Source organism: Watersipora subatra, chromosome 3, assembly GCF_963576615.1.
Source record: "Watersipora subatra chromosome 3, tzWatSuba1.1, whole genome shotgun sequence".
NCBI lineage: Eukaryota > Metazoa > Bryozoa > Gymnolaemata > Cheilostomatida > Watersiporidae > Watersipora > Watersipora subatra.
This window is the reverse complement of record NC_088710.1, coordinates 55,228,262-55,242,705: the sequence shown is the minus strand read 5'-3', so window position 1 is coordinate 55,242,705 and position 14,444 is coordinate 55,228,262. Positions and strand designations below refer to the sequence as shown.

The following is a 14,444-nucleotide window of genomic DNA, read 5'->3' as shown; positions in this document are numbered from 1 at the left end:
TATGGGTAATGACCCCACAAGCCACATGCAAAATTTCAGACCACTCTGTTATCAAAAATTTGGTTTCCATAGGGAACACACATGCACGCACGCACACACACATGCACGGAATATCACACTTTATATAAAGATAACAAACCCTTTTTTCATGTTCTCAGCGGTTTTTCGAGCATTGCCCCGAGCCCATTCTAAAAGTTTCTTCTTGAGTCCCGAATTCACCTGAGAAATCGCCTCCTTCAACTTTTCTTGCATCTTTTCAAAGACCCGAGGAACTCCGAAAAATATCGTTGGCTGAACTTCTTTCATCGTGCCATTCAGCGATCCCTGCAGTCAACATTTGTTGCCTAGTTACTCACCTCACACAGACAGTCGCAAAACTTACCATTTCTGTACTTGCCAAATAAAAGTATTTGAAGTATTTGGATAATAAAATGCATAATTTAATTTGCTCACACGCAACTTACCCATTACTTAACTCGCCCCTTACTTGACTAACCCACTACTTGACTCACCCACTACTTGACCGACCCACTACTTGACCGACCCACTACTTGACCGACCCACTACTTGACCTACCCACTACTTGACTCACCCACTACTTGACCGACCCACTACTTGACCTACCTACTACGTGACTAGTACACTACTTTGACTCGACCATTACTTGACCTACCCACTACTTGACTCACCCACTACTTGACTTGCCCACTACTTGTTACATTGACTGCAATGCAGCTTTTATGTCGAGTAAAAGATCTATCAGCATTCCAATCTACACGTATAAACTCAGTATATAATATTTACAGCTATGTAAATACAAAACTTACAATTGCACAAAATGGTTTCTAGATATATTTCATAACATTTCCAAGCAATGTTTATTGAAATAAAAATGCTCTTCAGATCAATTTTATCAAAAATTTTATCGACATGACGTTTTTCTTAAAATGGCGCTAAACTGAAACAAGTAAAATCCAAACTGTTGCAAATGTCTTTACTAGTTACCAAAAACAAATCTTTAATTAAGGCTTTTGAAAGATGAAACATGTTTGCACATGCAGCTTGAGCATTTAGTAAAACTAATTATATTTAAACAGATAACGAACCGTTGAAATATTTCAACTTAGTAAAGCAATCTCCATGATTCTTACCAATATTCATGTTTATTAGCTTCCAAAACAAATGTTTTATGGATTGGCGACGTGATCAATCAAAGCATTTTAAATAATGAAATACATGTAGGTGTGTCTTAGCTGTTTTTAAACGATTTAAAATTATTCTTTTTAAAGTCCTTAGGGTTACTACAAATAAAAACATTTTTGTAATGCAAACATTTTAATAATTTCTTAGAATTAACAAATGAGTTTTTTATTCATTCTAATTGAAGGTTAATGGCAACAAGTGAAAAGATATTACTCATTGAAATTGTCACAAAATGTTATTTACTTTGATCAGAAACTGCAACAGGTAGTTGAAAAATATTGATGCTTAAATGAAAAAAACTTGAGTTCCAAGATGAGATTTACGGCCGAGTGAAATCACCTCGCTTGAGACTAAAATAATTCTTTGTACAAGTGAAGCCCAATTTTGTTTTCAGCCAAAATCAATTTCAGCATGCCAGTTGAAAAGTAACTGGTTTGAATTCTGAAATGATTTTATCATCAGAAATAATGTCAATAGTTTTACTCCATTCTAAGCGAATCGAATTTATAAAAAATGTTTCATTAATAGAATAGGCAAGGCTGAGGAATTTACTTATGTATCTGTAGTAATGTGGCAGTTTCGCACCCCAAACACATTTTTTCAAGTAAAACAAAAAAGGGTAGAAATTAATTGTATTTTATTCTAATAAACATAAAATGACACACTACAAAACACATTTTTTATTTCATGAATCACAATGAACATGTCTTAATAAAGTGATTAAAAGCAAAAGATAGAGAGAGACAAAGCGCCACATCAGTTGGCAACCGAGCTGTGTTGCCAGGGTTCTACAGCTTATTTAGAAATCAATTGGTTGAGTTAGATTTTTGTGTGACATCCAAAGAAAAATTGTTTATTGTTTAAATTCTGATTAGTCCTCGATATGAAACGTTTGTAAATCTAGGTTGAACTGAGAGAAAAAACTGTAGAAACTGCAGTAGCACTAGATATGCAAAGCTATACTAGTGTCCGCATATTTGACACTGAAAGCACAATGTCTTTACATAGTATGGCTTTGAACGAGCACCTGTTTCCATAGGTTATCCTTGTCGTTACTATATGATAATTCAATGGCATTAGAATAATTTGAAACCACACACTCACATACGCACACGCGCATATCAGAACAATATAAACCAGGCCACCTATAAACAATTCGTTAATAGTAATAACAATATTCAAACTGTTCATGGGTCACAATCTATCTTAGTGCATTTCCAGAGATGCCTTGCCAACTTTCTCACAGAAGCTTCGAATGAATTAAATACATTTATGAGCAAACCAATAACCTGTCATTCTTGATTTCCTGTTAATTCCAGAGACAGCATCAACTAGACCTGCACGATTTGTCTTCCCATGCCAATTCGGTTATCGACCTCAACTTCAATCGAACACCGTTTATAACCGACACACATGAGGACTCACCACTGTGTCAAACGGTGTCACAATTGATTGCGGTTAACCTGACACTGAGACAACATGAACATCCTCATTTCATGAACCTTAACTTCAGATTTTTGTAATGAAATTTAACTCTTTCACTGCCAACCATGTACAAATTCAAGTATCTACCCAGTGCCAGCCATTTTACCGAAAGCTGCCGACATTGCTTCATGATATGTATACAGTATTCTTTTTTCAATCTTTATCTAGAACATGTTTGTTATGGTACATATTTTATTTTGACAACATTTTAACCAACATTGCTATCCAAAAACTCAATGGATCTATACTTCGTGCGATGATAAAGCTATGTGAAGCTACGATCGATGCGAAGCTAAAACGATTCTCCACAATGTTCCTTACTCTTACAAAACTATTACTTTCACCACTATCAGAGACAATGCTGCTACTTTAATTATCAGTATGATCACGAAAATCTGAATTGGCTATAATGTGATCAACATAACTAATTACCTGTTTTCTGACTCGCACGCGGTACACAAAAATGAACTCACACAAAAAAATGTTCGTTTTAGGTTAGAAAGTTTAAAATTGCTTCGTTGTTTTAGGCTGATTCTTTTAGAGAAGCTTTCGGACAACACTGTCATCTTCGTACAAGTCTTAAAGACCGTGGGTTATGTTGTCAACGAATAATAAAAACAGGTTACTACGTATTGCTGGGAAAGTCGCAATAATGCATCTATGGCAGTGGACCCTAGAAAACGCATAAAAGCGTTTATGGCAGCGGGAGGGATAAATAGCTTTCGAGAATGGATGTGATATCTACGTATATGTAAAGTAAAGATTAAAAAACCTTTCGAGAGAAAGTAGTGTCAATTTCCATGGAAGATTCCGTGTAACTGCGCAAGCACGCAGACACAGGTTTTATGATATGGAAACCGAAACCGCACCACAAACTCACACCGGTTAACCGGTGTTTTCGGTTTTGTTCGATGTCAGAAAATTAATCATTCGGCTCGATTAAATATAAATTAACCGCAACCACCGAATCAAACCGAAAAATCGTGCAGGTCTAGCATCAACTGCTTGTAAATTTGATGAATGGCTGTATTATGTGACTGTTCTAGAAAACCTTCAGTCTTTGCTTGTGTAATTTTGAGATCACAATTTTCCTATTACCTGTTGCTCTTGAATAAATTGGAATATTCTAGAGCTTCCACGATTTTTAAAAATCACTGGACAATTTGATATTGCAAATAAACAATTCGCAAAATATCGCGACATTAATATTATGTGAAAAAAACTTCTAATGTTTTGTTAATTTTTTTGTATATTTTTACTTAAAAACTGTTTTGTGTTTATGATTATTGGAAACATTTACTTCATGAATGCCAATGTGCAGTGGAAGGCCATGGAATGATCTTATTAAAAGACTAGAAGACTCGTGCATTTTAGTTCTAGTATTGCTCACTCTGAAAATCGTCAGGTGTGAGATAAATTGCCATTAAGCAATTATACCGTTTATGCGATTGACGATATCTCTTTAAATGGGGGCAATTTTCTAATCGTCTACCTTAAAAATCACCACTAAACAATAAACTCGCTACGTCGTGAAGCTCTAGAATATGCGTTTGGGTCCTCTTAAAGAATTTTTGGTCCACCTGAAGCCACGGTTTGAGATTTGGAAAAAGCGCACCCAAACCAGCAACAACGGGCTTCCCACCCGGCACGCTACCACATGCACCAATTATTTGGCTTCAAGGTTTTAGAATAATTATGCACATACTTATTCTCCGTGCTTTATCGATACACATGATGATCTTCAAGTTTCCTATCTCGAGAAATTGAGTGCGCCATAAACAACCTCATTTGTAATAGATGTAAAATGTAAAAAATTTGCTTTTGGATTAGTCAACAGCGTGTCACCTTAACTGATGCTCATTAAAATTACTGAGCTGTTTGCTTCACATGGCTTAGGACATTTTTTTGTGAAGATTGTCACCATTTTGAATCAAGGAATAATAAAACTCTCTACGTTACATGACTCTTGCATTTGATGTAACATTATAGGTATGATTCACCTCACGCTTTCTAGATCTCATTGCTTAATGTTGAAGTGGCGCAACAAGGAAATATAAAAGCTGAAAGACTGATGATGTAGAAAGCTTCAACAATGAGAAATCAGTGACATGAAAATTGACACAAATATCTAGATGAAGGTGAATTTCTCAATTTCATTTTCATGGAGAGAAATCTTGTGAACCATACGGTAAGAAATCATTGCATACATAACTTACTTTTAGTGCATCCGGTTGAGCGAAGTGGCAAGTGCCCGCGTAACATACTGGAAGGTAAAGGTCAAGCAGCTGGGCAGCGATATGGCTGAGGGGCAGGTAGCTGAGTGTGGTCTCAGCAGCAAGTCGTGCTCTTACAAACTGGCCTATGACTCTCGATGCATACGTGATCTATCAAACATATTGCAACTGGATTGTCAACTTTAATGACCAGATGCAACTGAATTGTAAAATGGCTGAATGGAATCCCCAAGCAATCTTCGTACATCAAGACCTAGCCTGTCTTGACAAACTGTTGTTTTTTGTGGAGTTGTCCGTCGAGCGGGCGAGCAACAACAGCTTGTCACAAGACGTACTGCAGCTGATGCATCAGCTGCACTGAAAGGGAGTTGTTCTCTTCCATCTATGCGGCTTGGTTGCGATGTTATGTCAGTCGCTCCATTGGTAATCATAACGGATTTCATGCAAAAATTTATGTAGAAAAATTAAGATAAGAACGTTTAACGACCGACCGGTCTCTGCAGTAAACTTTAGTAGAATTTGAGAACTTAGGCAACAACAGCGACTAAACATGTCATTATTTGTGCACTCAGTCAGTTTTATTTCTAGTTTTGTATCAGTCAGTTTTATTTGTTCTTATGGATTTTATTTTTAGTTAATTTTATTCTTAAGTTTTAATAAAGCTTACCACAGAAACTGGTCTTTGGTTAAATGCTGTAATCTTATTTTTTTCTTCATAAATTTTTGCATGAAATTCGTTAGGATTACCAATGGAGCGACCGACATAGCATCGCAGCTACGCCGCGTAGACGGAAGAGAACAACTCCCTATAAGTGCAGCTGATGCATCAGGTGCAGTACGTCTTGTGACAAGTTGTTGTTGCTCGCCCGTCGACGGGGGACAACTCCGCAAAAACAACAGTTTGTCAAGACAGGCTAATCAAGACCCCACCTGGTCAGCTATAATGTAACGCATAACTTACATTGTCGTGACTCAACATGACGCCTTTTGGATTTCCAGTGGTTCCCGACTGTAAAAGTAATATGCAGATTTAACTCAAGGTCGCTGTCACACATATGCATAGGAACAAAATAAAATAGAGACGTAGGCAAGACTGAAGGCAGAGGTTAGACTAACACTTACAGTGTATATAAGTGAACAACATTTGTTGACATACTGATCATTCATTCTTTGCTCGACAGTTTCCATGCTTACATCTTTGCCGAGCGTCATAAAGTCCGCCCACTGTAAAAAAGATATTAACATGCTAACATGTTAACAATGGCAACCAATTTATTCTTTATAAAATTCATGATTAAATGCATCAATAGCTTATTGGTTTCATGATTTGCGATGCCAGCATTTAGGTTGAATTAATTTAACAGTCGGATGGTTCAGTGAAGTGAGGAAACATTTGTGTGCTGGTTGTATAAATTTGCTACGCTTGCTTGAAAGAACAATCTCCTCAATCTATGATCTCACTGGTGCCTGCAACAATAACTAGTATTTAGTCAAAGGAGAGAAATGGGCTGCTCAAGAAATTGCACATTATGAATAGCTACCCTAGACTGTCAACACTGGCTCAAGAATGTGCTTAGCTTTAAACAAAACCTTTCATGCCAAGCAACAAACTAGGCCAACGGAATTTCATAGCATGTCATGCTTACACTGTAAACATTCTCCTGCTCGGTCGAAGGTTTGCCTGTGTATTGTACGACTGCCTTAAGCGATGGCAACTCGTCCCACTTGCTCAACACCTTCTGGAGCTGTACATCATTCTCAACAACGCAGATTTGAGAGTTGGAGCTTTTGATGACATAGGCAACCGCATCTGCCGAGTTTGTAGTGTAGATGCCGACACTTAGGCCCCTGAACATTAGCAAAGCTTATACCAACCATCTAACAAGACCATAGGATCCACATGCAAAGCCAGTACATGCTGTCCATAATGTGTGTGAAATGAGCATAAAACATACTTTGAAATAAGAGAATCCACAAATAATAGTAAACCTTCGGTGATGGAAAGCCTTGTTGGCTTGAAAAAAAACATTAGCCAATTTTTGACCAGGCGGCTTACAGCATCTGGCATTTCTTACATGGCTAAATCCAGTTTGTCATTATAAGATGTACTATATCTTTGTATTAAACATCCACAACTATGACTTGAAGTTGTGAGCTACACTCAAGCATGCCTAACGTACATTAAGCACCTACCCGGCGAATATAGCACCAAAGTTGGCCAAAAACCACTCTTTTTTGTTGAATCCGAGTATTGAAACCCCATGAAATGGCTCCAGCCCTACCTACAGAAATCAACCGTAAGAATATTTAGATGATAAAGTTAACAATTGGTATCATTTAAAAAATGTGAAAACGCCTATTGTCTTTTAATCCTAGATCAGCCGACCAATAAAAATACTTTGCTATGAGTAAAACCATTACAATCTCCAATCCACGCAATCAGGAAAATCGATTTGCTGTTATCAACAGTTGCATGGCCATCAACACCGTAGCTTTAGAATCCTGTTTTTAATAATACAAATTGAAAATAATGTTGCAGTTTTATAACATCTTATTGACATTTGAAGATGGTGTCAAATTCATCCAATATTTAACAACATATTAAACACACACCTTAATACAGGCTTTGGCAGTATTGATGATTTGTTCATAGTATTGATGATAGGTCAAATACTCCCATTTATCACCAACTTTGCTGCCTAAAAATCCAATTTATTGATTTTACAAAGAAATCACGACTAGGAATGATACCTCTCACAAATATTGACACATTGCAAAGTTACCAACTCATGCCCCAGTGATTGCGAACAGCTAGTCGCACCAGAATATGGAGGAGTGGTAACCATTTTTTAAAACCATTCCGAGGTAGACACACACACTCATTCATCCATGAGAATACCAGCATGCTTGACCTGATTGCTGAGCATGACATCACCGCTAAACGCTTCCCATCGCATTCATTATGGTCCTCCCAGTGCGCAAATATTTCATTCATAACTGCTATTATGTAAATCAATCTTTCTATTCACTACTTAAATATCGTACTTATCATCAGGACGCTCAATCATGTACAATGCATTTTCAAAATAGGGTCAAGCGTGTTTAAAATTAGACTCCTGCCTATAATATCAGAATAATCAACAAAGCACAAGCGTACCCTCATATCTATATATGTAGTAGAAGGGTAGGGGGGAGCTGGAGGAGAGGGAGAGATGGAATAAAACAGGCAAGAACAGTTTATGTAGACCTGATGGATGAACCTACAAATGTTACCAGCAGCAAACTGGAGTTTGATTTACTATCAAACCTTGGATGAGAATATCACCGGTCTTAACTTCTTAGTGAAGCTCCTAACTTCTTAGAGAAGCGTGGCATTGCTGTGACAGCTGTTGATGATATAAAATGTTTGATATGATGACTAGGAAAGTGGCAGCAATAAAACTGTTTATAAAACCAAATAACACGAGTCGACATGAGGCAAAGTATGATAAAATGCTGCTCATTTCTTTCTGTTATAACATACCAAGGGCATTTTGATTAGGGTATCTATTGACTGTTGACTTGACCATGGACATGACAGTCATAGCGGGCATAGCCTCCGAGCCTTTCTCTCCAAACCTCAGCTTGACGGCTTCATCGGCGGTCCAAGTGATCGGTTGAGTACTCTCGCATATTTTGTCTCCACCTTCAAAGGTCGGGTAAAACATTTAATTATTTTCAAGGTACGTGTGTCTCACCTTGAAGTAGATCCAATAGCAATTTAATGCATCTCATAAAAAGGGTTAATCAGCCCAACGGTGAATATTTCATCGCATTGTAGTCACTAGGCATCATTCTGAACATAGCTCACTGTTACAAACTACATGTAACTATTATAAACAGAGAATATTCAGCTGTGGCAACACTACTCAACCTCTACACCGATTTACTAACAAATATATGCAGGTTTTGGCAACTAACAGTTCTAGCAAGCTGAATTGGTGGGCAAATCTAGCAGAAGATCAAAACAGCACGAGCCAAAATGTGAGAGGTAGGAAGCGCAGAAAGCTTATACCAAACAGAGTTCCCTTAGGCCATGCTGAGAACAAAATAGAACACGCATAAAATGACGATACTCACACAAAAAAACACAACAGCAAATATCAAACAATATCAGCGAACATAATAACAACAAAACAAGAGTAAATGTTAGACAAACAGCAGTGAGTCCAGCTACTCCTATGCAGAGGACAATTTAGTAGCACACACTTGACGGTCTCAACTTACCCTCCGATGTCTTCAAGCCATCTGCTGCATTGTCAACTTCACCACTGCAATAATGCATCACATTAACAAGAACGGAAGAAAAGAGACTCGTTCTGACAATGCAACTGACTGGATGCTGCCAACAATCAGGGAAGTCCTCAACAGTCTAATTTAATAAATAACTTGATGAAATGTAACAAGACTTGTAAAAAACTGTCATGTTATCCATATAAGTGTTACTAAACCTGTCATGCTAGCCATATAAGTGTTACTAAACCTGTCATGTTAGCCATATAAGTGTTACTAAATTTGTCATGTTAGCCATATAAGTGTTACTAAACCTGCCATGTTAGCCATATAAGTGTTACTAAACATGTCATGTTAGCCATATAAGTGTTACTAAACCTGTCATGTTAGCCATATAAGTGTTACTAAACCTGTCATGTTAGCCATATAAGTGTTACTAAACCTGTCATGTTAGCCATATAAGTGTTACTAAACCTGTCATGTTAGCCATATAAGTGTTACTAAACCTGTCTTGTTAGCCTTATAAGTGTTACTAAACCTATCATGTTAGCCATATAAGTGTTACTAAACCTGTCATGTTAACCATATATAAGTGTTACTAAACCTGTCATGTCAGCCATATAAGTGTTACTAAACCTGTCATGTTAACCATATATAAGTGTTACTAAACCTGTCATGTTAGCCATATAAGTGTTACCAAATGCATTATAGAACAGTTGAGCCTTTAGAGCGCAATTCCAGTAGCATTTGATGCAAAAAACCTTAAACCATAACTGCCACGAACAACTTTTATCATATTTACTAGGTAAGTCAGACATGCTGATTCCGATTTTGTAATCAAAATAAAGATTAGGCCACTAACTTTCAGAGTAATGAAGAACTTTTTATAGCGTTTTAATATCGGTCTCGAAAACAACACGATCGCCATAACAAGCTCCGCCCATAAATACTTGACGTAACCTAGCTTTTTAGGAACAGAAGTTACGTAGGGATGTTTAGACCGATTTAGAATAATAGAGATGGGTGTTTTAAAATTCATTAATATCTAGATTCAGCCTTAAAAATAATATCAGTCTTTTCTGAAAGGTAGATAAGCTATTTAGCATTGCATATTTAAAAAGCGCAATAACAACGCTAGCTCGTGATAAAACCGCGCTTTTTGAGCTGATTTTTCTCGTCGTCCAGCCCATTTAAACGTCATGTAACAAGCTGCGAGCAATTTTAAATAGTTTATATCCCTTTCATAAAAAACTGAAACTATTTTACAGGCTGGATTTAGATAATAATGGGTTTTAAGACACCCATCTCTATTATTCTAAATCGGACTAAACATTCCCAACTTCCGTTTCTGAAAAAGCTAGGTTTCGTCACATATTTATGGGCGGAGCTTGTAATGCCGATCGTGTTGTTTTTGAAACGGATATTGAAACGCTTTAAAAAAGCCTAAATGACTTTGAAGGTTAGTGGACTAATCTTTATTTTGAGTACAAAATCGGAATCAGCGTGTCTGATTTACCTAGAAAATACGATAAAAGTTGTTCGTGACAGTTATGGTTTAACTATAAAATACTGGTGTTTTTATTGAAATGATCAAAGAAAATCTGGGTAAGTGAAATCTAGCAAGTTTCAGATGTCTGGGTTTCTCATTTAATGTAATAATTTTCTCACTAGCTTTTAAAAAACAGAAAAGCAAACCTTGGGGTTCATAGTCCAATTATATGGGTTGAGCTATAATCAATTTTGTAGCAGAAAAAATACTGCTATAACATGGAACACGCAAAGGTTCTCTGGATTGTTGCTGTTGTTACTGAGCGTGCCAAGCAAGAATATTTTTTACACACCCGTTGAGCACACCGGCAATCTGGCACTCGCAAAATGATAGCATCAGTAGTGGGATACTATTCTATGTGAAAAATATTACTGGTCATCGTTGTTCTTTTGATTTGAGACAGTCTTGTCAACGACTACTGTTTGCCATCTTTGGTTGCATCATTTTTCATCTGCATTTTCAATAGCAACAAGAAATACCATAAGTGATGCTGTGATAGAAATCAAGGTAACTAAAAATCTACGCAAAATAACTAAACTGTAGTTTAAGAATTAATTCCTCATGTCATTCACATAAGCTGGTTCCTTTAAAACTTAACTAGCCTCTGAGCGTTACCTGTAACTTTGGCAGCAGTTCAAATGTTTGTCTAGAGCTAATGTCTGCGAATTGAATGAGTTCATTCTTGCATGATAAGCAAATATTACTGTCATTACAAACAGCTTATACATAACCGAAACCTTTTAAAATATTTTCTGAACCTTAAACTTGGTTATAATAAATACAATACCAATGTGCGTAATCTGTTTTTACCGCGTTAGCGTGATTACTAAAGGTAAGCAAAACTATTGGGTTAAAGCCAATTTAATAAACTTCCGATGAGATGATGAAATGTCTTTCAGCTTTATCATTGGTGACCGTGTACTATTTCTTGTTCACAGTGATAACTAGACTTCTGCAGGGTTTATGGCACCTTTAGATATTGCAGATAAATTGTATGCATAAAGAAACAGCAAAAAAACTATGCTTTATTAAGCCATGTGCACTGGACTATTGGTGAAAGTTTGCAGTCTGCCTTGGCAGCTAAGAGGCTACCAAATCTTGCCAATAATGGTTTCTCTCTTCTATTAAAAAAACTGAATGCAACTGTGCAACTCCAGACATCGGAGTGACAAAGACTAGCAGACCATAATTTCATGTTTGTAAAAGAAGACTCCTATCTGGCATAAAACTAACAGCTAACGAAAGTGGAAAGAACATCTGAAACGAAAAAGCTGACAAAAATAACTTCAGGTGGCAGCAATTACTTAAATTGCATTAAATCTGAATTCAAAAAATGATAAAAAAAAACTAGTGTTGTCATGGAATATGGCTTGCAAGTTCTGATTATGCTGGTTCCAGAGCAACTGTGGATTGGATAACGGATGCTGGTTAAAATGGTTATTGGTGATCATTCTAGGTTGAGTAACTGAGGAATTCTCACAAACAACCACAAAAATCTTCTATTGTAAGCAAAGCGGCAAATATTTTAACCCTTGTTAAATGACACCGATGACTCAGTACGCATTGCATAAAAATGTAGGAAAAATAAATATTTCAAGGCAATCGATGTATATATACATATATAATATACCAACATTCTTTGCCCAAGTCGTTTTTTCTTTAAACTTTAGGAAAACCAGTCTTTATTTTACGCTGTTCATGTTATAACCAAACAATCCCTGGCTAGTGTGACACCAAAGTTTGAATTCCCTAGGAAACTCACCCTCTCATATTGCTGCTGACTGGCTAGCCTCGTGACAGCTGAATGAGTAAAGAACTAACTGAAAGAGTTCAACGTAACTGCACAACAGCAACAAGTAATTTTGTGAGCCAATAGGCACAAACATTAGCGGGCTGCAACGCGGAGTAAAAGGATAGAGAACAAAGAATGTTAGTTGCCAATTGAATAATGGTAACGCAAGCTAAAGGCATAATGAAAAAGAGAAATCAGCTAACAGAAAATTGGTTTTGTAAAAAACAACATTGTATACCTACAAATGTTTCTACAAAGAAGTAAAAAATGAACTAATGCATTAAACTACCTACAAAACTACTTGATTCAAGATGTTGGATGAAGTTTTTTTAAATCAGATTCAGATGTAAATCAAGAAGAGACAGTATGAAAAAGCAGTAAATATTAGCTCAAAACCAAAGGTGAAACACCCAGTTAAAAACTCACATATTGACATCCTGAACTTTGGCTGCGCTGTCAGTCATCTTGCCTCTTTCTAGCGGGTCTCCAAAATGTCTGTCCAACCAAAAATGAAATGTGCGTAAGGCAATGGAGACAAAATTCAATCTACCTAAACCAATCGTTGTGCAAAATAAAATGCTTTGGACAAGCAAAGATGAGTCAAATAGTAAAAAGGGCTCACACAAACATTGTAGGGCTGTACAAACTGGGGTGGGGGTACAATTACTCACAAAATGTTACGAATACTCATAAGAAAAAGCATCAACATTACAGTTGTCAGGCTTGAATTATCAGTAACTGCATAACCATGCAAACTCATAAACCATGCGAAAGCATTTCGAATTTATTTATTCTTTAGAATAGATGAAAACTATCCTATGAAATTTGCAAACAAAGCTCAAGAGCTTTGAATTCTATTGAATTCAAAAGCTTAGTGCTGTGTTAGTGTATCACACAGAACTGCTAAATCACTAAAATAAATCGGCCTTTAAATCTAAAATCTTTCAAGAATAGAAAAGACATCTAGTTTAATCTAATTCTTATTTCTCAGTTATCAGTTGATATTCACCGCCGATGATTGTTACATGTACCGCTCATGCAAAACTGTCAGTCATAAGAATTCTCTTGGAGCCTCAGTTAGTTATCTGGCATGAAAAAGCCATAGGTGGCTAGCTGCATGTGACACAAAGTGGTGTGAGTCACTACCTTTTAGGTTATAAGATGGTCTCTTCCTCTGGCAATTTAACAAATCATTATTTATTTATCAAATTTACATTTTGAATAATCAGCTGAAAACTTAAATTCTAATCACTGAAAGAATTAGCAAAAGTAACTTGATTGCAAAAAAACAAACAACCTGTATTTGAATGCCACCTTCTTTTGAATGCCCATCTATTTGAGCGCTGCTATAGAAAAAAAGTTGAAAAATAGAGAGCCACCATTTAATTGAATGCCACCTCTATTTGACCGCCACTTTGCTGTTCTTCGATCTTTACAAACCCATAATAGCAAGTGATCAGTAGAAAAGTGTCCACAGAATTGCATTAATAATGACTCGGTTTCATCAGTAATAATTACTTCTTTCGTTGCTTCTGCTCGTATCGAAGTCTGTTTATTAACGCCAAAACTTTGCGGTTTTCTCCTTAGAACTTTGAATGCAACAACATAAAAATAATTAATAACAGTATCCGGCTAATAGTAGCTCCTTGTTTAACGAGGTCTTGATCATCGACGTATGTGAAAAACGATTTACAATTAAGATGGATTCTGTACTATTATTTTGAAGCTAAAAAGCTTTTTAAGCATGCGGCTAAAAGTTTATCATTATTTTTGCAAAAATATGCTAAATAGCTCTTAGTATGGAACATCATACTAAGAGTGTTATTGAAACCTTATTCCAGATTCTTACAAAGGAATAGTTTTGTTGACATAGGTAAACTTTTTGTTATCCTAGTTAAACCATGTAAGA

General features: G+C 36.4%; 1 protein-coding gene across 1 annotated transcript in view; it reads right to left on the bottom strand.

Moving 5' to 3' along the window:
• LOC137389588 (long-chain-fatty-acid--CoA ligase ACSBG2-like) overlaps nucleotides 1–14,444 on the bottom strand; it is a 32,479-nt gene that overhangs the window by 9,240 nt on the left and 8,795 nt on the right. The window contains exons 2-11 of the mRNA XM_068075639.1: nucleotides 12,962–13,030; nucleotides 9,189–9,232; nucleotides 8,446–8,607; nucleotides 7,536–7,621; nucleotides 7,116–7,204; nucleotides 6,569–6,770; nucleotides 6,045–6,146; nucleotides 5,884–5,931; nucleotides 4,905–5,072; nucleotides 140–324 (exon numbers count right to left, since the gene is read on the bottom strand). Of these exons, the coding sequence (XP_067931740.1) occupies nucleotides 140–324; nucleotides 4,905–5,072; nucleotides 5,884–5,931; nucleotides 6,045–6,146; nucleotides 6,569–6,770; nucleotides 7,116–7,204; nucleotides 7,536–7,621; nucleotides 8,446–8,607; nucleotides 9,189–9,232; nucleotides 12,962–12,999 (1,124 nt within the window). The 5' untranslated portion in view covers nucleotides 13,000–13,030. The remainder of the gene's footprint in view (nucleotides 1–139; nucleotides 325–4,904; nucleotides 5,073–5,883; nucleotides 5,932–6,044; nucleotides 6,147–6,568; nucleotides 6,771–7,115; nucleotides 7,205–7,535; nucleotides 7,622–8,445; nucleotides 8,608–9,188; nucleotides 9,233–12,961; nucleotides 13,031–14,444) is intronic.